Source organism: Liolophura sinensis, chromosome 6 (genome assembly GCF_032854445.1).
Source record: "Liolophura sinensis isolate JHLJ2023 chromosome 6, CUHK_Ljap_v2, whole genome shotgun sequence".
Taxonomy (NCBI): Eukaryota; Metazoa; Mollusca; class Polyplacophora; order Chitonida; family Chitonidae; genus Liolophura; species Liolophura sinensis.
The window spans coordinates 24436827-24461657 of NC_088300.1; the positions used below are offsets into that span (position 1 = coordinate 24436827).

Genomic DNA, 24831 nt, shown 5'->3' on the forward strand with positions numbered 1-24831 from the left:
CTCTCTTGTACTACATGCACATGTTGAACAGGTACATTTAGCCTATACACTGTACATCATCAGTACTGTTTAATGCACAGCATGCAGTATGTATCAGAGCAATCTATATTTCAGACACCATCTTCAGATATCTCCACAAATATCTCGGGCAAACTATTAGAATAATTACAGCAAAATCTAAAGAATAATTTATTCATTTATAAAGTTAGGGGATTGTGAAGGGAACTGGTTTCCATGAATAGATCTCCTGATAACAGCCTCAGCTCAGGTACAGGTACCTCATGAAATCATGCATGGCCTACTTCACTTCTATATACATGTGTGCACTCAACCCCCAAAAAACTATGATTAGACCTGTACTGAATATACTGTAAATTACTGACAGCTGAATGTAGACTACAGACATTGTACAACTTGCTTATTACACCTGTATAGAGTATACTGTGAATGTTGGCATGATTGGCATTGGATGAACATACAGTACATGTACATGTAGGCTACAATTAATTTTTTCATGTTTCGGAGTAAACACAGCAATGAGGATCTAAGGAAAAGAATACAGCACATGTAGCAATCTCACTCAATGAACAAAGAAATAACATATAGAGTATACATGTTATACGAACAGACCTTATGAAACTTATCCTGTGCTTATGAAGAGTTGCATATAGTTTAAAGACTGCAAGCTTAGATGTATTAAAACTGCAAACTCTGCAAGCTGAAGAAAGCTATCATGCTTTTCACACCTTGCTGTCTGCCTAGACTTATAATAACCTTATTTTATTATGCAGTGTACAGTCAATTAGATCGTTCTGAAAATAATGATGTCAGTGTAATTCAGATAAAATAACCGTTGGGTGCATACCCCATCTACTAACCTTTACTTCAGGTGATATGAACAGATCTTGACCTTATGCATTAAGCATGAGTAATGTTCACACTGTGCTGTCAGACTTTAACTTGTCACCAGAAACAAGAAGCTTTTCAGGCAACTATACTGTTGACACAAAGGTCAAGTATATATATATGATCCTTATTAGTTGTTTATTACTGTCAGCCTATGCTCTAATGTATAAAACTAGGTGTATACATGTACATGAAACCTTATCCCCATACACATACATGTTGCATGTATAATCTACTGCTCAATTTTGTAATACAGGTACATACAACATTACAGAGCTTTAGCCCAGGCAAAAATCTGTGTGTCATACGGGATAAAATTTATAAAGAAAGTTATCTTCACAAATTCACAAATTCAGTCAAGAAATCAGGGTACTGACGTACATAAATGTATGTGTACATACATAAAAGGTTGTAGAGAAAACTTACATCTGTAAGGTCTATATCCACTGGCCCGTCCCAGTCACTGAGCTCACTGTCTGAGTCCAGTGTGACAGAGGCCTCCTCTGGATTTTTACTCTTGGCCGACATTGTTATAACACACAGTAATTTACACTTTTGTACTATCACTCACGAGGTAGAAACTTCATAACTACAACACACCACTTTCCCTCAAAAACAGCACAGGTATATGTATTAGGATAAGCCAACCTGTCTTGACAGCAGAACCAAACAAGGTGGAAGAGAGTTCTGTAAATAGATCAGCACTCCCTGTAGTCACTATGACTTTCCATGCATGTGAGAGCCACAGGCTATATGAGTATAGTTTCACAGCTGATGTGAACATTTGACAAGTCTATAAAACCCACACGGCCCCACAACACAGTGTTAACAACACAACTGATAGAGACAAGGAGAGAGCAAAACATGATAGTGTACGCTATGAACTTCAGGTACAGGTAAACAGCTACTATAAGGTGTAGTAATGTTATCATTAATTTGGTTGACTAAGGTGTGACAAAGCTCTAGTACCAAAGTCTGAATGACTGTTTTGCAAATCTGTACATGGGAGTTATGGGATACAAAAACAACATCTGCTCCAGATTTATTACATGTATTTTTAATGAGTTCTCTGAAGCAACATCAATACTGTATTTCATGTGAAGTTTAGCATTTTCAACTGACGCATGTTGATGGATTCTGACGGAGTCATGAACCTTATCGGGCCACCTAAAATGTTTGGGTAAAGTTTGATCAATTTCACATTAGAAAAACTTGACATCAAAAGTATCAGTTTATGGTTTTTAGGAGCCTCTGAAAGTGAATTTTTCCATCATACATTTGAGTTGAAATAAAGTACATATGAATTATGTAAATGAGCACAAGCATTCACAAGTTCTGAGTCATCCAGTCTTAAAAGTTCATGCATTTATTTATTTGAGTATTCTTTAATGCCATGTTCAAGAATTGTTTTACTTCTACAGTGTTATCCTAATTCGCATAATTTTAATTCCATTTTGGAGGCAAAACTACATTGGTTGGGTTGACTAGTTTCAGGGCTTCACAAAAAGTACAATATTATCACTTTACACAGAATAATGCCTTCAGAATATGCTCTAATAAACACCTTGCAAACATGTGAAAAGGTTGAAGAATGACAGAAGTCAGTTTTATCAATACATGCAGCTTTCATGAATGTGAGAAATGTGAGTGATTGGGGTAAACCACCAGCCTTCAGCAAATTATGCACAAGCTTTCTCATTTCCACACATAAGCATGCAATATTGGTGGAAAACAACTGATCTTCAATGAGAAAAAGAATCTATATTAGGCAAATGTCCACAAATGCCACTGACTGCTTAAATATATTCTCAGCAAATTACTGAGGCAACTCCATGAACGGGTAAGAAGATCATATATATATATTTAGGCCACAATAAATGCAGCCTACAGGATACATCAAGTGATAGCAGATTAACGAACTCAGTGATTGTAACCCAGATGGGACGATTTCACACCTGAACTGAACATGTCATTCATTCATTACTGTTTCCATTAGCACAGGAAATGTGTTAATGATGACCAGCTTCCTGATGCCATATTTACACGTTCAACAGACTGATGGCTGTTAAAGCGGCTAATATATGTACACATACATGTATATCACTTCCACTGTAGTAGCCTAAAGACTGCTGATCACATAGTGGTCATATATGTACACTGCATTAACCTGTACATACACAGCCCGTTAAATCAGCCATTATGGTACAGGTGAAACACAAGGTGAACCAATCAATAACCTGAGTATATGCAGGCATACCTGAACATAATTAATGTACACCACCAAGAAAGTACTACAATTATGGAGCTGATTTGATAGATCACTCAGCAGATCAGTGTCTATAATTTGTCATCAACCATGTACTTGTGAAGATTTCAGCATTTCATGTGATGCCACATGCACATGTACATCCAATATGCTCTCCTCATCAAACACTGTCAAGCTTTGATTACATTAACATTTTTTGACATATCCTAAAAATGTGCATCAGAATAAACAACGCACAAAACCTATAAACATACTAAACACGTACAAACATCCTCTACTGTTCATGCACATATATGCATGTACATGTATAAGTGTCACGTACAAACATCCTCTACTGTTCATGCACATATATACATGTACATGTAGAAGTGTCACATACAAACATCCTCTACTGTTCATGCACATATATACACATACATGTATAAGTGTCATGTACAAACATCCTCTACTGTTCATGCACATATATACATGTACATGTAGAAGTGTCACGTACAAACATCCTCTACTATTCATGCACATATATACACATACATGTATAAGTGTCATGTACAAACATCCTCTACTGTTCATGCACATATATACATGTACATGTAGAAGTGTCACATACAAACATCCTCTGTTGTTCATGCACATATATACACGTATACGTAGAAGTGTCACGAACAAACATCCTCTACTGTACATGTGTATGTTCTATCGACGTGAGCATCAAGGCATTTCCTGGATAATTACGACAGCTCTGCTGATGAGACAGCTCTGCTTTGATGTACATGAATGATCATATTGGTTCAGGCTAGAACAATGATAATAATCAACAGGCAAGTTGATCAGAAGCCAGAAAATGAAGACATCCTCTGCTGTTCATGTACATATATACATGTACATGTATAAGTGTCATGTACAAACATCCTCTACTGTTCATGCACATATATACATGTACATGTAGAAGTGTCACATACAAACATCCTCTACTGTTCATGCACATATATACATGCATACGTAGAAGTGTCATGAACAAACATCCTCTACTGTTCATGCACATATATACATGTACATGTAGAAGTGTCACGTACAAACATCCTCTACTGTTCATGCACATATACACATGTACATGTATAAGTGTCACGTACAAACATCCTCTACTGTTCATGCACATATATACATGTACACGTATAAGTGTCATGTACAAACATCCTCTACTGTTCATGCACATATATACATGTACACGTATAAGTGTCACGTACAAACATCATCTACTGTTCATGCACATATATACATGTACATGTAGAAGTGTCACGTACAAACATCCTCTACTGTTCATGCACATATACACACGTACATGTAGAAGTGTCATGTACAGACATCCTCTACTGTACATGCACATATACACGTATAAATGTCACGTACAAACATCCTCTACTGTTCATGCACATATATACATCTACACGTAGAAGTGTCATGTACAAACATCCTCTACTGTTCATGCACATATACACATGTACATGTAGAAGTGTCACGTACAAACATCCTCTACTATTCATGCACATATACACATGTACATGTAGAAGTGTCACGTACAAACATCCTCTACTATTCATGCACATATATACATGTACACGTATAAGTGTCACGTACAAACATCCTCTACTGTTCATGCACATATATACATGTACATGTAGAAGTGTCACGTACAAACATCCTCTACTATTCATGCACATATACACATGTACATGTAGAAGTGTCACGTACAAACATCCTCTACTGTACATGCACATATATACACATACATGTATAAGTGTTATGTACAAACATCCTCTACTGTTCATGCACATATATACATGTACATGTAGAAGTGTCACGTACAAACATCCTCTACTATTCATGCACATATATACACATACATGTATAAGTGTCATGTACAAACATCCTCTACTGTTCATGCACATATATACACGTACATGTAGAAGTGTCACGTACAAACATCCTCTACTGTTCATGCACATATACACACGTACATGTAGAAGTGTCACGTACAAACATCCTCTACTGTTCATGCACATATATACATGTACACGTATAAGTGTCACGTACAAACATCCTGTACTGTTCATGCACATATATACACGTACATGTAGAAGTGTCACGTACAAACATCCTCTACTGTTCATGCACATATACACACGTACATGTAGAAGTGTCACGTACAAACATCCTCTACTGTACATGCACATATACACATGTACACGTATAAGTGTCACGTACAAACATCCTCTACTGTTCATGCACATATATACATGTACACGTAGAAGTGTCATGTACAAACACCCTCTACTGTTCATGCACATATACACATGTACATGTAGAAGTGTCACGTACAAACATCCTCTACTGTTCATGCACATATACACATGTACATGTAAAAGTGTCATGTACAAACATCCTCTACTATTCATGCACATATACACATGTACATGTAGAAGTGTCACGTACAAACATCCTCTACTATTCATGCACATATATACATGTACACGTATAAGTGTCACGTACAAACATCCTCTACTGTTCATGCACATATATACACGTACATGTAGAAGTGTCACATACAAACATCCTCTACTGTTCATGCACATATACACACGTACATGTAGAAGTGTCACGTACAAACATCCTCTACTGTACATGCACATATATACACGTACATGTATAAGTGTTATGTACAAACATCCTCTACTGTTCATGCACATATATACATGTACATGTAGAAGTGTCACGTACAAACATCCTCTACTATTCATGCACATATATACATGTACACGTATAGGTGTCACGTACAAACATCCTCTACTGTTCATGCACATATATACATGTACATGTAGAAGTGTCACGTACAAACATCCTCTACTATTCATGCACATATACACATGTACATGTATAAGTGTCACGTACAAACATCCTCTACTGTTCATGCACATATATACATGTATACGTAGAAGTGTCACGTACAAACATCCTCTACTATTCATGCACATATATACATGTACATATAAATACCCTACATGAATTTCTTCTAATTTCTAGGACGCCCATTTAGCTCATTATATATGTAATTCTAACAGGAATACTGAGTTTCTTTTTTCTCACATGGTTAGACTATCTAATGAACAAAATACTCATATCTTTACTTTTTCAAAAGGCTGTTGAAGAATGTAACATTCTACTTTCAACACTACTAATATCTGTCCCAAATCATATTCAGGTAACAAACCAAATACATGTAGTCTGTAGATGTATTTGTCTATATATATAAATGTATATATACATGTACACTGGTGACCAGGACATAAATATACACAGAGAAATCCATGTACACATAGCTGCGGAAACATGTAAATAACACTATATATCCTGACAATACACACTTATTTACCATCAATCTTTCTGAGGAAATTCAGTGCGATTTATGCACTTAATTTTTGATTTTTGGAGACTAAATTACATTAGCTCGGTTAAGTCACACTTTCAGGGCTTCATAAAAAGTACAATCACAATGTTATCACCCTACTCAGAATAATGACCTCAGAATACATGTATGCCTGGATAAACCATCTTACAAACATCCCAATAGGTAAAGCCAAGAATTACAGTAATGACATATCTCATGAGAACATTCCCACATATATAATATTTTTAGTGACAGATATCACTCATAAATGAAAACATATGATATTTCGCATGACACATCAAGACATCAAGACATCAACACACATCAAGTAAATATGTCTTATGCATCACAGGTTTTAAACACATCAAGGGATATCATGATCCAAGTGACACATCACATAGACATGATCACATCAGGGCACTGATGTATTATGATCCTAATACTGTATACAATAAAACATCATGAAGTTCATCGGTGATGTAACTATAAGTATCAGGTTAAAATATACCGATATCCAGCCACATGTATACACATACTATGATCCTTGTGACACAACAAACATTTAAACACATCTACATGTACATGTAGGTATCGGGTATATATCAACCCCTGCAACACATAAACATGTACTCTGTACATGTATGTATTTGGATATGAGCATAAAAAGATATGATATGATATAACCCTAAGGAAGATTTACAAAAAGATGTAATAAATACAGCTATTTGTCATATACTTACATGATGTTAAAAAAGAAGCAGCACAAACATGGTGGACAATTTAAATCTACTAAAATCCTGAGAGTTCATCAAAGGTTAGTAACAACAGATAACATACTGGGCATATACAAGTACTTACAAAGCTTTGGATAATAAACTGAACAGTGAAGATGAGAAGTCGCAGAGGAAGAAAGTACTGGTGACTGGGTCCATGAACAACCGCTCTGATCATCTTCCTGATGTATTCAGCACACTTCTTATACACACAGAAAATCCCAAGCCAGTTCAGACCTGGCTTGATGAGGGAGGAAGACAGAGTTTGTCTGGATGCCATTGTCAATGATGAAGACATGTCCAAAGGCAATGGCAGAATGAACTAGTCATGGATTATAGAAAGCTGTAGGTGTCCTATGTGAAGACCAAGTCACCGGCTCATCTTAATGTAAGCCTGCTGGAATCAGCATCTCTGGAATCAGTCTTGTTCTGGGCTACAGGTAGACAGGCACAGGTAAAGCCATGAGCAGCTTTATATGTACATGTACCAGGTGAAAATCAATAAGGGAATTATATGGCGTGGCCATCCTTTGCCATGTGAAGGACCATTGATTAGGCACTTGGAGATTCGCACTAATAGCATACATGTTGATCTACAGGTAAACCAGCTAAGAGGATTCCTTCATGTTCTTGCAAACATGCACAATAATAAAAATAAAAAATTATTTTAAAAATTTAACAAACAACAAGTAAATGAAAAAAAGTAAATACAGGAATTGACAAATGCATACACATTCTGTTTACTTATTTATTTATTTATTTGATTGGTGTTTTTACTGGGGAAACCCACAACCATCCACAGGTTGCTGTAGGACCTTCCCACTTCTGGCCGGAAAGGAAGCCAGCATGATATATGTATTCTGATCAAAAGGATATACCTGAATGTGCACAAATGGATACGGCCCATACCCTGATGCACAGATTGAGATGCAGGTGAAATCACTGAGATACATCTATCATCAGTCCCCTGTAAAACTCTCATTGCCACAACCAATGTCTCATATAACACTGTACCAACAGTAGCAGAGCATGATACTGTAGAGAATCACTAGTACATCTGTATGTTTTATCGACGTGAGCATCAAGGCATTTCCTGGATAATTATGACAGCTCTGCTGATGAGACAGCTCTGCTTTGATGTACATGAATGATCATATTGGTTCAGGCTAGAACAATGATAATAATCAACAGGCAAGTTGATCAGAAGCCAGAAAATGAAGACTGTTTGTCATCACTCTAATGATTGACATTCAAAACATCTTTCATACAATGTATACGTACAGCTTACAAGGGAGGATTACAAAATTCTATATCACTTAATACTTCATGTATGCATACATGTACATGAATGTACACACTCCCTAATTCTTCTTATTTCTGAGACAGATATTAGTGCTGAAAAGCAGAACATTACTTTAAAAAGTAAAGATGCGAGTATGTTGTTCGTAACATGGTCTAACCATGTGAGAAAAGAGAAACAAAATATTCCTGCTACTGTTATACATGTATGTATTTTTGGCTAAAAAGAGCAGGCAAGGTGTCCCAAAATTTAGAACAAATAGCATACATGAAAGTATATATATATATATATATATCTATATATATATATATATATGTATGTATATTTTGTCTTGAACCACTGACAGTTCAAGGTGTTATGTCTTTGCTCATACCATGTATAATTCTATCTTATGTCTAAATCCCTTTAACACTTTCAATGTACATGTACGATCATTAAAACCTGTTCAGCCAAATGAATTCCCTTAGAATTCTAGCCATTCTGCAACTATACATGTACATGTAACAAATTCATAAAACTCACAGGTGTGTCAACTGAGACAGATTAGAAACACATATACACGGTGAAAGAACACGGTCTCAGCATGTACATTTACCTCTGATGATGCAAGTTTTATATTATGTAATACATGCTGGCCATGAACATGTCATTTTAATAATATTATGCACAAATAGGCTATTCAGTCTGAATGTCCACCATGACTGGTTTTCAGGGCCACTTCCACTTTAGCAGAAAAAACCAATAATACAATAGGCATCATAGGCAAAATAAATTTTCCCTCCATGAATGATCATGGAACAGCCAAGAATAATTGCTCACAAATACATCTGATATGTCAAGTATAAAGTGATAATAACTGCATGCAGTTGTAATAAAGTCAGTTATAACATGATTTAAGGTCACTTGACATATTAACACATACATAAGGGTGCACATTATGATAATATAAAGTGCATTGTACTGCACGATCGACTGAGATCACATCTCTACATGCATGAAACTGGAATTATTAGCTTTAGATGGGAACTCACAGAGTTGGCAAACAATACACTAAATTTAAATGTCAGACTGACTCTGCTACATGTATGTGCCTGTGGTCAACCATAACAGACACCTTAAATAATTGTGTTAATAAGTCCATTAACTGTTTGTTTGTCTGCATATACACTGTTAGAATTCAAGTCTGACAATCAGTTTTAGGAGGACTAGTGCTCTTTGTCATGTCTGTATATATGTACATGTACAGCATCTCAGCTCCAACTGACACACCAGGCGAAAGTTTTCAATCAGTAATTCAACAAGAGAAACTAGAAGTCAATGATATACTTACACTGTACATATACATCAGCCTATATGTACATGTACGTACTTGTACACATGTAAATGTATACATTACAAGTTATATGTACGTACTTGTACTCATGTAAATGTATACATTACAAGTTATATGTACGTACTTGTACTCATGTAAATGTATACATTACAAGCTATATGTACGTACTTGTACTCATGTAAATGTATACATTACAAGTTATATGTACGTACTTGTACTCATGTAAATGTATACATTACAAGCTATATGTACGTACTTGTACTCATGTAAATGTATACATTACAAGCTATATGTACGTACTTGTACTCAAGTAAATGTATACATTACAAGCTATATGTACGTACTTGTACTCATGTAAATGTATACATTACAATTCATGTGTACATGTACATGCGCCTTCACATGCCTTACATGCTGAGCTCTGCTCGGTTCCACCCGCTATAATGCCCATCGTATCGGTGAAATATTCTTGAGTATGTTGTAAAACACATATCAAATAAATAAATAAAATGAACATAACCCTTAAAGTACAAAACTACACGTACCTGTAATCAACAGCAACAGAAATCAATAGAACAGTAAATGTTACAGACTAGTGCATATGATAATGTTGGTAAGTGTTAAAACATGCAGATGAAATGAATTAAATATGCAGATGTAATGAATTATATATATGTATACAGCTTATTATCATGGCAATGGAAATAATTAATTGCATATATAATATCACTTTACACATAATTTCAAAGCTACTCTAATACGCAAAAACCTCATGATTGGTATTTGAAAAGAAAACCTTCCTGGCAGTAACTACGACATGGACAGAGTATGTCACAATGTAACTCAGTCCTCAACTCAATTTCATTTTTCAGATACATGTACATATTATTCAGCCAACAGGTGATCCAAATTTAAAATGAAGAGCAAAGTATGTATAAAATGCATGTCATTTTTTTTTATTACTACTTCAGTGTGAAGGGGTGGAAAACAAAAAAACAACAACACTGTATCCCTCTTACTTCTTTAGATTGGTTTCCATGTATGACACCAATGAAGGACATCATCACCTTTGCCTTCATCTTAATATTCATGTGAATAAAACTCTTGTGAACTATACTTATGTAATACATGTGACACATTAAATTCAAATAATTTACTGCATTTAATTCAGTGATAAAGCACTATAAATAATGACAACTAGTAAAACTCATTATCGCCTGTATCAAGATGGTCCAAAGCTGTGAACTCATCTGTTCTTTCCTTTATTACGTCATGATTACCGGTGTACATGTGCTCAAAAAACATATATGAAATACACACACACTGCAACGTCACAGAAGAAAACGAATCATTTTACTAGTTGTCATATGGACTGTCCTCCAGTTGCCCATTAAGCGAAGGCATTTTCAGATAAAGCTTGTCTTGGTCTTTATACTGATAATTACTCTGTTTTCATGTTTTCTTTACCCTTAACTGTCCAGCCAAGGCTAACAATTGATGTGTACCGGTGCTAATAAGATCAAAGAACTCATAGCACTACATGCACATGTTAATTATATAGATGTACACGCACACTGGCAACACTACATACCTGTTAATCAGTCTCAGATGCAATGGATGTTGCTTGTACACACTGTCAAAAATGCTTTGTAAAACCTGAACTGCATGATTTTCTGGCTTGTATGTGATTGATCGACCAAAGCAAAAGCAAGACGTATTACAGTTTTGGCAGGTATATACAAGATGAAAGTAGAGCTTAATATCCATTAGGTGAAATTCCATCTGTGTGACAATTTCAGTCGTATTTCATCACACCTGACATCCCTCTGAACAAATGCTAGAATACTTTCATGGTATGGACACAGATAGTTATTAAAGTGTTGTGAAGTAGGTGTCAGGCTTTGCACTGTTTAGCCACAGAGGTTTCCAAACTTGTCTGTACAGCTTGCAAATAAATAAACCCGGCAAGTTTATAGTCAGTATGAAATCCTGTGACACACTTACAAGCATATCATTTACTCTAATAATGAACCTTGATTCTCTTATTAACCCTGACCATATATACATGTACATGTACACTGTACGTGGGAAGGTCTGCCAGCAACCTGCAAATGGTTGTGGATTTCCCCTTGGGATTTGCCTGGTTTCCTCACACTGGCAGCTGTGTAAGTGAAATTTTCTTAAGCACAGCTTAAAATACCAATCAAATAAATAAAATAAAACAACTATGCTAAATGGGAATGAACATAAAAGCCATTCTCCACTGGCAGCTTCACTATGATGTATATGTACACTCATCAGATCCATGTCAATATCCATGATTTCACTATTAACACCTCATTTGATCACAAGGAGTTTTACACATGCAGCATGTGTATATAGCCTGTTGTGGTGTTTAGGGTCACTTGCACAGTCATATTACGTTCACACTGGTATGACCAATTCCAAGATACATATAGACTAACTTAACCTACATGGCATTATTAGATTACTGGCCAAAGTCTATAGCATTGTTTAGGAAATCAACCAGGACACATTCTGGACGTCATCACTCATGATGTATATATACGCACATGCTCATTTTAAACTACACTTGTCACGTATACACCCCACTATACATATATGTACATGTATTTGAACTTTTTATCAACATTATCAAAACGCATGAGTACAAAAATAATCTGCTGTATGTCAATATTAATTTAATCAGCAGTACACCAGAATTAACTTTCATCAATATCTTAGGCTCCATGATGAACATGACAAACCACTCTTTCACTCAAGTAAATGTTTACATCCCCTACTATAACTACATCTGCATTCTACGTGTACATGTATATCCTCTCACTTTGGCAACGTTTACGCCTACGGAAATTTTACAACCATAAATATTAGGGTTAAAACCTTTTCAGTTTTTATACAAAAAGGGAAAATTCACTTAAATTAGTAAGACAAAATCTGACATGTTTATTCTGTAACAGGTGCTTTAAAGGAACTCAAATATCTGTGCATATGCTCAGATGCATCAGAGGGCTACATCTAATGCAAAAAAACTGAAGATTAAAACCCTTAACTCTGCTGTATGACAGTATGTCTATATACATGTATGAAAGAAATTTGTACAACTATGCATTACAACAAAGCTTTTTATAGATAGATCACATTTTCGTTTAAATTCAATGTAAGTTTTTATACAGCTTGATTATAGTTTGGGAGTCCGTAAGTTTTCCAGGACTACATTGGCTCTAGATGTGGTCGTGGCACTACATATACTAGTATACTGTAAAACTATGAAGTGAAGAAATGTGATGCAAATACAAAGACAACTGGTACTAAACCTTAACTTTGAAATCTTCAAGATATAGAATTATGCATAATTAACAATAACTTCCACAAATGACTGAAAGGAAGAAATACAATATGACATATTAATATGTACCGTACCCGTTTCCTGAATTTGGCAGGCGGTCCGCCACTGCCTGAGCTATCAGAACTGTCAGAGGGTTCATCACTAAGCTTTATAACACGGTCCTCATTGTCCAGCAGGCACTGGTCACACTCACAGCTCTGAATCTCTGGCCCATCATCACCCCCTGACTTACAGTTACACTGTCCCTGGTGGTGGGAGGCCACTGCAGAGTCCACAGGACCACTTCCCTCATTACATGTGCTAACCTTGTTGACACTGCAGTCTTCAGACATTCTCAGCTCACCTTCCTCATCAGCACAACTTCTCAAGTCAACAGTTTCCTTAATGCTACTATCCTTATTTGCACTGCTGACATTCTCAAAGCACTCTTCAGAGAGTTTCAGTTTCACATCACTGTGACCACTGGGTTCACAGTTAGAGTTGAGGTCAGGTACACTACTGCACCATGCACTATGGTCATTTCCTCTGGCCTGTGACACACAGGTATTTGTATAGCCACATGCTTTAGACTGTTTATCTGCTGCGACTGAGCTCATGATAGGCTTAGAACATGGGTCACAAACAGGCCCACTCTCCTGGTCATAACCTGCCGGACTGTGGGGTCTCTCCCCAGGCTGTCCACTGGCTTTCACCCCCTGTTGGAAAGGAGTGTTTGGTTGGAGCAGGACAAGTCAGGAGAGCTTTGTTCACTTTAATAATCTTGCAGCCATCATACACAGGTTTTAAGCAGAAGCGCCCAAGCTGTCCTTATGGCCAGGAATCACAGGTAGGGGTAAACAGTTCAGAACTGGTCAAGCTTGCATGTCTCCACACTATTGTTCTACACACAGCACACATATGTTGCCCTAAAGTCACACTATGGAGTCTCTCTGAGGTACCAGATTCAATCAATTCCCACAATGGTCGACAGACTGTGGCTAAATAAAACCCAGGATCGTGGGCAAGTATGTGTACAGACACTACACACTCACCAAGTCCCCTGTTCACCTGGAAGGACCCAGAGCTATCACTATACAGGCACGCATGCCCCAACTAGAGGCAGCCCATACATACACACACTTTAATACCTGTATTCATTTTCATAGCTAATGTTACATTGTCCTTTCAAAAGGGACATATATACGTGTACACAGACCTGTAGGTAACCCAGGACACAACAATTCCACTGGTATACAAAATACACGAACCCAGCAGTACAAGCACAGTACTAATTCATATGCACAATATACTGTACATGGTATCTGTGTGGTCTGAACTACATACAAAACCTCAGATGACTGAATCACAATGAATTCAATTCAATGCGACTGTAGAGTGAATAAAACACAATCGGTAGAGTGAATAAAACACAATCTTCAGCAAAAATAGATCAGAAACAGCCAGCTATTTGCAGGTCGAAATTTAATAAAAGAAATGTCACCTGTAGCACTGTAAATATATAGCCCCTTATGATGATTATAGCCACGATGAAGCAGGACTACTATATCAAACTTTGACACAAGACATAGTCCAATGGCCCCTTAAGCTTGCCTGTTGACCTTTCATATTGTACCACCATACACACAAGCCTGTGCACACAGTTTACAATGCTAGTTTGCCAAACCATTGTACATTGAACAGCTTCAGTAAAATTTCTAGATAATTAAAAACAAATAGTACAATGTTTAATTACGCACGACTTTATCACTGGGTGCATGTATACATTTGCAGCCATTTTTGTGGCACTGAAGGTCAAGAGCTCCAGTATGTGGAAAAGAGATAGACTGTGTTTGTTTTTGGTACTCAGTTTATCGTGTATGACTACAAATACTACCAAGTCTCAGTTTCATTGGTTTCATGTATAAATAAAATAGTGCTCTGAGGAGCTGCAGGACTAGCCTCCAATTGCAGTCCTGCACATTCCACACACCTTTAGATGACAATTTCAGCAAAACGTCAGGAGCTTCATTCAACAGTTACACAAGTTAAAGTAATTAACATATGAAATATAGCTACTAAAGAAGCGATGCCGGGGTTCAAGCCGGTATTGCTGGCCTGTGCGGTGTCTCTTCTGGTTACCTTAACGGTGTCCATGTATAGATACATAACCAACTTAATTAGAAAGGCTACATTCTTCGTAGTCATTCGTGCATTGTAAGTACACTGTTTATCATTATGTACGTAGATGTACCAAACAGAGTAAATCGACCTTTGGGTGATATTTAAAGGCGTGCATGTCCCCTCTTTTTTTAACACAGCTCAACGATTTTCACCATACATAGAGTACGTACATGTACATAGCGCTTTGCACTCAGTGATTTTCAGCTTTAAAGCTGTAAGAGTTTTCTATCACGTGACTGCTAAATGTGGTGGAAATTGTGCTTTGTCGCAATCTGATCACAATTTGCGGCAAAACTATATGTGGCAGGAAATAAATAAGTCCAGATTCATGAACTGGACATCAAACTAAATCGGGTAGCATGTTAACAATACTCGTACACCCATCCTGGACACATAGGCATTTAAGATGCTTTATATAACATGGGGACATAAAAGTTCCAAATATAGTAACTCACCCTTTGGATAATTTTTCAAGCACTGCAACTCCCATATATATTAAGATACTTCAACGATTTTTTACACTACACATATAGCCCTTTGCACTCAGCCATTTTCAGCTTTACCGCTAAAGCGGTTTTGTGTCACGCAACCTCCAAATATGGGAGACAATTGCAATACACCTTTTCTTTATACTTATATCTTTCATATGGGAGCGTAAGTTATTGGCCAAAAATCAATACATAACCAAATACACAGCTTTCAATGCAATGTTACACTGTTTATCACTGAGGCAGCTGGCCGGACGTTTATACATATTTACCCAGAACACTATTGACCATAGCTCAAATCTGTTGGCACTTTACAGAGACACTGTGTTTTGTGTACAACTTGGTGCAAGTTTTTCCAGCTCCAATAGTTCTCGAGTTACATTGAAATTACAGGCATCCTAGAAATGAATAGATTGTATATGCGATATAAAACATACACTTGTAAATGTGCCAAAATACAGTAAATCGCCCCTTTGTCAAATTTTGAAGCCCTGTACATCCTGTATTTATTAAGACAGCTCAAAAATTTTCAACACACATTCAGCACATGTATAGCCCTTTATACACAACATTTTGCAACTTTACAGCTTTAACAGTTTTCTGTCACATGACCTGCAAAACTAGAAGAAATTGCGCTTTTTTGCATTTTGATCGCAATTTGCGACACAAATATACATGGCAGAACAAAAATACGACCAGAGATGATCGTTCATGATCAGGACATCAAGCTATGTCAGGTAACATGTTAAGAATCTTCAAATTCAAATTTTTAGTTTCCACATGACGTCTCACCATACATACCAGTTAAAACCTATTTTAAGATTTTTTTAGGTTTGCCACAATATCCAATATGGCCACCAAGTCACGCAACCAAATGTTTCCAAAATATAAAAAAGCATAACTTCAGACCCTATCCTAACACATACTAAAGTTTCAGTTATGTACCATTTGTCATTTTCTCAAAAACCATATCACAAAATTGCAGCGAATAATAATGATCCCAACAGATACAATAGGGCTTGAAGCTTGAAGCCCTAATTAATGTAACACATGTTGGCCTACATGTATATATATTTGAAAGGGTAAGCCTAGAGAGTGGAAAGCCTAGAGTAAACCAATGACTTCTGCCAAACACATGACAAATTCCTTTCAATGCATGTCAATTAAATAAAAATATAGTGGTCACAAACACAGAGAGTGTCATGCAAACTGAGCTGATTAACAAGGAAATTAATACATTAGAGGAGAGACCTGAAAGTCCCCATTGTGATCTTGGTTAAAACTGGTAAATGTATTAGCAGTGGTTATGGCGGTGGTAGTGGGTGGATGTGCGTGTGTCTTTCGGTATGCGTGTGGGTGTGGGTGAATCTTTAACAGTAGACAGCCCCAAATGCATGTACGTGTACAAGATGAAGGATGTTTTGGGTTGAATATTTGCTTATGATACATAATATCATGTTTATCAAATTAAAAAACCAACAGTTCAGGTCATCATGATATCTTCAGACACACCCAAACCCCAAATAGTCATGTGTAAAGAGAATGCTGTCCCACTTTCTCAAGAAAGGTGTTAAGTTCCCAGACTGCTGATAAAGATATAAAATTACAAGTCAGGTGATAAGACATCATCAGACCTGTGTATAAATTTGCATACATCAGACAATTTGAGACATTTGTAGATGGTACACACACCTGCAGCGATGATAAGGTTTGTCATTCTGATTTCCATTGCCATTCTTGGTGTAGTAGGGTCGCCTCTTTCCCACAAATGTTTGCAACTGATTACTGACAATGGATTGTCTAAAAATTTCAACGAGACCATCGCCCATGCTATACATTCAATGACTGTGGAGGGACTGAAGATGTTCAACTCTAAAGCCACAGAGAGCAACCACATACCTACAGTGAACCACAACCTCAAATCTGTCCAGAAGGTGTTGCCATTTGCTCCTAATGACCCTGTTGGCTCCGACTTTGCAACCCACACCATGAACACCATTGACAAAATCCTCAGCCATCTTGAAAACTCTGATGATGGCCTTGGTCCAAACTGGTCTCCAATAGAGCGAGTGGCCCACACTTTCCATATGTTGGATTTGTGGGTGAAAATCCATGAGCTGTACTGGCAAAAGGTTGCCCCAAACCCACCCAGCTCCCAGCTTTGTGCCTGCCTGACTAGAACAGAGGACAATGGAATCACAGCTGCAGTGAAATGGGTAGCCGATCACTATGAATCCGGAACTCCAATTACTCTGCTCAACAGACCCATCCCCAAACTGACCAATGCCAACAGCTGGACTGTGTGGAAGAAACGGCTCCTACACTACTACAGTGACCAATCATTGTTTGATGCAGCAACTTACATGTCCTGTGCCACAAGGGACTTCTAGACAAAGAATATAAAGATAGCTGTTGGTTACATACATGTACATCTTTGCTATGTGAAATACTGCCTCCTCCAGTTCATTCCAGTATATTTTATACCTTTCCTTTTTGTTTTTATTAGAGTCCATGCACAGGTACATGTACGGGATGTAAGTAAATCTATCAGTTTCAATGTATGCCAGTAATGCAAATGTCAACAATATTGTGTTGTCTTGTAAAGCTCATTTTGCATGGACAATCAGGCAAATATTTAAAAGAGTCAATTTGACTGGCTACTGTTTCTTTATTTTATTTTTACTGTGTAATTTTCTTTACACAGCTTTACTGTTAAAAAATCTTGTCAGTTTGATAAATTTCACATGAAAAACAAATTATTATTAAATTCCCAGCCACTAAATGTCAACCTTTTCTCTCTTTTGTGTTTTTCATCACAGCTGTTATTAGCGTATTAGATAACAATAAATACAAGACAAGTCAGCATTATGCCCTGGCCTCTGTCGAGGTCTCAGGCTAATAGCAGGAGAATCTGTGAAGCAAGTCGTGTGAAAAATCATGTGCTTAATATGGTGGGTTAATTTGTCTCTTAATCTGCGCCCAATACAAATGTAAATTTGAAATTGTTTCTTTGAATTTTCATATAAGAAAGGCACTGGTGCATAACCATTACATTGCCTACAGTCACGCAGAGAAATGCTTTCTCTATTATGAAGGATTGACAAACAAGATGTGCATGTACAAAATCTATCACTTCAGGACATGTCCTAACCATTGTGTTTATCTCACATTTGCTCTCTTTTGCCCTAAAATACAAGTAAACTGTGCTTGTAAGAGATTATTAAGTGTTAGCCCATTAATCTTCATGTAGATTCAGGTCAAGGTTCATTTCATCTGTCATAACACTTATTTTTAATTGGCACAACACTTTCATATTTTATATTAAATGGAACATTTTGCATGAATATTGATCTGCCATATTTGTAAAATGCCTCTGCAAAGTGTGAATACCCTAAATCCTCAACCTTTTTAAGCGCCCCTGCAACCAATATTTTTAATCATTCTGAAAGAACTACTGGTGTAGAGAAATAATTTGCATAGTTTTATGAAACTTGCATTTTTAGAGTCATTTTCATAATGACTGTATGCATAACTTCCAATCCAAAAAAAAAATACTTTGGTGCTTGAAAAGTCTGTAGATTTACAGTAACCGTTCAAGTAAATCAAACCCTGCAAGTATGCGCCACAAAATATCAGACCAAAATGCCAAACAATTAACCTATTAACATCCAAAGTTCTCAAAAGCACTAAGTACTGAAACAGTTCGGGTGATTGGCTATATACTGTACTAAGCCATCCTTAAAAGCATTATCTGGCCAATCCTCCTAAACGGTACCCTAAGACAGAAACTTGTCCCACAATGATTTTTGTAAGGTGAATTCCAGCAGTTTTATAATTTCACAACATACACGTTCAAGTATATCATATACATGTATGGTTAGCGCACTAGTGCAGCGTAATGACCCAGGAGCCTCTCACCAATGCTGCTGCTGTGAGTTCAAGTCCAGCTCATGCTGGCTTCCTCTCCAGACGTACATGGGAAGGTCTGTCAGCAACCTGCAGGTGGTCGTGGCTTTCCCCTGGGCTCTGCCCGGTTTCCTCCCACCATAATGCTGGTCGTCGCCGTATAAAACACCAATCAAATAAATATATATGTATGTAACCAATGCGGTCGCTGTGAGTTCAAGTCCAGCTCATGGTGGCTAAGGCTTCCTCTCCGGCTGTAAGTGGGAAGGCCTGCAGCAACCTGTGGATGGTCGTAGGTTTTCCCCAGGGTCTGCCTGGTTTCCTCCCACCATAACGCTGGCCGCGTGAAATATTGTTGAGTACAGCGTAAATCACAAATCAAATAAATAAATATTATTTATTTAGTTCTAGCCATATCATGGAGGGTTGAGCTGCTCTTGAATCTTTATCAATATTTAAATGTAGCGACTTTCAGCAACATATCACATGCTCAAAGTAACAGGTACATTCATGTGTAACAATTATGAGCGTTCACCCAACCATTTACATTGCATATGCTAAATTGTGTGATATGTGACTCAATATAGTTACAATGTACCCTAAATGACCTAAAATTTCATCCATGAATAAGTAGTTCATTTTCCAAGATTCTGGGAGGTCTATGGATTTTAAAAAGGTGCTTTAAGAGGATAGGAAGGTAAGATGATATCCTACAGGGAAAATGTAAATTTTAGCACCAGAAGTAATTAATGACATTTTTTTGCCTCCAAAAATATTCTTTGAGGCTGAATTTTCAGGTCATTTAAGGTATGTAGATTTCGATGCTTCAAAGCATTGACTTGAAACTGTTTCAATTTGTCCTGACCCCGGAAATTATTTATGGGGATCGATAAGACTAGCTATCACAGCTACATGGATTTACTCCTGCACTAAATTTATCAGTGTTTGGGCAGTTGTTGTTGAGAGGACATGGTTAGACAGGGAGGTACATTGTTTTCAGAAGACAGTTACAGAAGATTTGGAGATATGATTCAGTCTGTCTAAGCATGGTCTGGCCTAAACTATAAAACACACATCATACATGACAATGACACTGACAAGTTTTTCACAGTGGGGTGTGTCCTATTTTATAGGGTTACCGGTACTTAAGTTGAATGCACACAATAATGTCACATGTACATCAAACTCTGTTGTTTGCTTACACTCTTATAACACTGCTTACCCAAGAAAGAAATACTTAAAAATACTAGCATAGCATTTAATACAAAGATAATTACAGAGGCACACGTGAGCAAAATTATGTCACTTGGTATGAAAAGCACAAGTAAGCACAACTATAAACAGACAACAGTCAGCAATTAAATGGCAGATGGTGATAAAATGTCAACATCCATCCAATATAAATATCATTATCAGCTGAAAAAACATTTCAAATAGATACATAATGAATAGTACTCACATAATGTAAGTTGTAATTAAATGACTCAGGAGGCTCTCACCACTGTGGACGCTGTGAGTTCAAGTCCAGCTCATGCTGGCTTCCTCTCCATGGGAAGGTCTGTCAGTAACCTGCGGATGGTTGTGGGTTTCCCCCGGGCTCTGCGCGGTTTCCTCCCACCATAATGCTGGCTGCCATTGCATAAGTGAAATATTCTTGAGTACGGCTTAACACACCAATCAAATAAATAAATCAATATACATGTAGCCAACATAATATAGTACATGTATGTGTTTCAAATAAGTCTTGCTAATGCCATGATTGGTTCAGAGTACAATGTACCATTTTGAACACTGAAAGATAAATGTACTTACACAGCTTACAATATTTCACTTTTAAACACTAAATGAGCACACATTCAATGGCGTTGAAATTTATGTGTGATCAGATTCTATTACCTTGTAATAGCGAAATACCGGTGCGTGGAACTCATCTGTGTGTGAGGATTGATAAGTTTATTAGACAGGAATTCTGTGGAATGTTTTCCTGGAATGTTGGCAGGAAGCGATTGATTCCGTGGATAAGCATTTTCAGCTTCAGCTGACCACATTGTGAGTACACCCTCAGACTTTAACAGTAAGACAAACTGTCGCTGCATAGTATAATGTAATGATGCTTATGTTCTGGAGATGTGACACTCCACCTGCTTCTGTCAGTTGACATATATAAGCAGACTGGACTCATCAATCACGCCAAACTTTCAGAGCATTTAATGTTAACATTCTTTCAACTCAAGTCTTAAAGTGTTTGTTGAATGCTGCTATACCTTCAAATGTTTACTATACTTTGGGATATGTCTAACTCACAAAGATTTATTCGCGCCAATTTGAAATGCCTTGTTCACTATAAAATGTTCTCTGCTGCAGATATCAGCCATTAAGGCATAGTAATTCCTCTCTCTGCATGTTGTGTGCATAAGCTGTTCACAAACAGAGATAAGTAGTCCGTTTCATAACATAGGTCATATTTCAGTTTTAAAGTCTCCGTCAGGGTTACGACAATATAATCTTCAATGTAAACAGTATACACTAAGCATGTTTTACTTTCCTTTTCTTGCAGCTTTTTACCGCTCACACAATACATAAGGTACACTACACATGGAATGGACTGTCATTTGCTCAATCTGTCATCTAAAAGATAACAAATGATGGAATGATTACAATGGACTTGTTGTGCTCATAGGTATATATATCTGCTGAGTGTTATATTAAACAGCCGCCACACTTTCTGACACCTATTTGACATGAAGGCAAATGATATCAGAATTGAGGCTAAAATGTGAAGACTTACCTTCGTTGTGGTGACAAGTTCGGAGGCCATCTTTACAGACATGACACGGTCCGTCTGATCTTCGAATGACATACAAGTTGAGGTAGACACAATAGACTGAGCATCTGAGGCCACTGATGTCACTGAACTGTCAGACCATTTTCGGAAAAGCCTCCTTTCCTTAGCACCATCTGCAGAACTAGCTGCTAAGTAAGATGAGGTTTGGCAAGGATTGTGTCCTAGGTCTTGGGTTCTGTGGTCAGAGTTGCTAGGGTCATGTACAGAGGGGCTCCTGGGGATGTTTAGAGAGGGACTGCTGTGATCACTGACTATTACAAAAGGGGGTGCGGAGAAAGTTGTAAGGGAATTGGCTGGCACAGCAGACAAGTGGCTGTCGTTGTATTTATCCAACATATTTGAACTGTTCTCTTTTGGCCAGTCGTAACCGGCATGTTGCAACGCTTCAGATTTTGCTTGCTTGGGGGAGTTGACCAATTCCGCCTGACATTTCCATCTGTGTACAGCAGAGAAAGTGGATAATGGCTCTTCCACAGAAATGTCCAGAGACTCATCCTCAGGAGTCCTCAAATCCACAGCTGAGTCAGCATTACTAGACCTCTGACTGCTCAAACTGCCGCCACTCTTGCGACGCACAGAAGGCACGTGTAGCGTGAGACGATCTTCAAATAGATCACAGGGCAAGGAGGTATCAAAGCCAGGACTTAGGCTCACCTTTTCCGCGTCTGTGTGACTCAGATGGCAGGCTTCATCCAGCTTATCAGGGTCATCCGTGGATGATGCATCATGCAACTTTTCTGGTAAAACTATAGTGTGAGTAAAGCTAGGCACAACATTGGTATTTCTTTTTAAATATAATTTAAATTCTGATCGTTTCACAGAAGAATTCCTGATCCTGTCTGAATGTGGTAAGTCTTGGAATGTGTGCACACGATGGTCTTGGCTGCCACTTGCATCCTTATCTGGAGGTGTTCGCAATTCCAGAGAAGAATTTGAACGATACATGCGTGGTGAAGGTGGATCAAAATCACCACTATGCTGGTCAGATTGGGGATGTTCTTCTACACTTCTGTTTATAAAAGAGGCTGTCTCATGTCTTGATGTAGTACACATGTTGTTTCGACTATGGGAACATACACATGTGTTGTTGTATTCTTTTTTGGTTTGATGAGTTTGGCATGGAAACAATTCAGGTTCACTTCCATACACAGTTGAATGTTTATGCTTAGTGGTGTTGAAGTAATGAGTTGTGCCATAATGAGATTGTGATTCTCTTGAAAATGATGAAAATGGTACTGACTGTGAACAATATAGCTTATCATGATGATAACTGCGTTGACCTGTAATGGTTGGTTTATTAGGTAGAATTTGGTAAACATGTTTTGAGCATCTAGATGAGCTTGGATAACTCTGAGAATTAGGCCTGCTTCTATGAGCTGATAGGGTCGGTGGTCGTCCAGTACTTGGGGTTGTTAGGCTTTCTGGTTTTGAGCGTTCCTCCACGTGAGTCCTATCAGATGGCTCACCTAGATGAACATACAATTGGGACAATGGAAAATGGTTTTTACCACTAACAGATGATGGTAACTTATGAATAATGGAGGCACTACTGGTGCCAACCCATCGAAGCTCAGGGTCTGGGCGAGTAGGCCTTGTGTCACTTGTTTTATGCTCTTTCCTCTTCTGCATTCTGATACTGCAAACACTCCCCACATCCAGCTGCTCGTTTAAGGTTTGGAAAAACTGAAAAGACACAGGTAAAAATATATGATAGTTGCCTTTCTTGTAGGAAAAAAAAAAAGCTATTGAATGTATAAAGTTCCAGGTCTCAATTCAACCTGAAAAGTTATGCATTTTGTAAGCCAGCAGGTAATTGCTGATGGGCTAAAGCTACCTAATTCTACAGGTAATCTGAAACAGGTTAAGCCAAGATACTTGCACTTGAAACAGGTCGAGACAGACATTAGAAGCGATCATATGGATTGTGAATTGAGGCAATATTGACTAGCCAGAACGAAGGCATCAGGCCTACATGTAGATATCAACATATGGCTCTCTACTATATACATATTGTTTTTACAGGTTTTTGAAGACATAATAGT

The 24831-nt window shown here is 37.5% G+C and overlaps 2 protein-coding genes across 3 annotated transcripts in view; one reads left to right on the forward strand and one right to left on the reverse strand.

Moving 5' to 3' along the window:
* Positions 1-24831, reverse strand: part of LOC135469082 (inositol-trisphosphate 3-kinase A-like) — a 36981-nt gene that overhangs the window by 10962 nt on the left and 1188 nt on the right. Inside the window, exon 2 of one of the 2 annotated variants that reach the window (XM_064747606.1) lies at positions 22733-24472. In XM_064747606.1, the coding sequence (XP_064603676.1) occupies positions 22733-24418 (1686 nt within the window). In that variant the 5' untranslated portion in view covers positions 24419-24472. Of the gene's footprint in view, positions 1-1332; positions 1656-22732; positions 24473-24831 lie in introns of those variants that run through there. The other variant, XM_064747607.1, reaches the window with a different exon arrangement.
* LOC135469084 (uncharacterized) lies at positions 17701-18826 on the forward strand. Its single transcript, XM_064747609.1, has one exon. The coding sequence runs from the start codon at positions 17718-17720 to the stop codon at positions 18426-18428; it is 711 nt and encodes a 236-aa protein (XP_064603679.1). The 5' UTR covers positions 17701-17717; the 3' UTR covers positions 18429-18826.

What these genes read in the sequence shown, in the direction of transcription:
- LOC135469084 (XM_064747609.1), top strand. Translation starts at nt 17,718, where the DNA reads ATGGTACACACACCTGCAGCGATGATAAGGTTTGTCATTCTGATTTCC.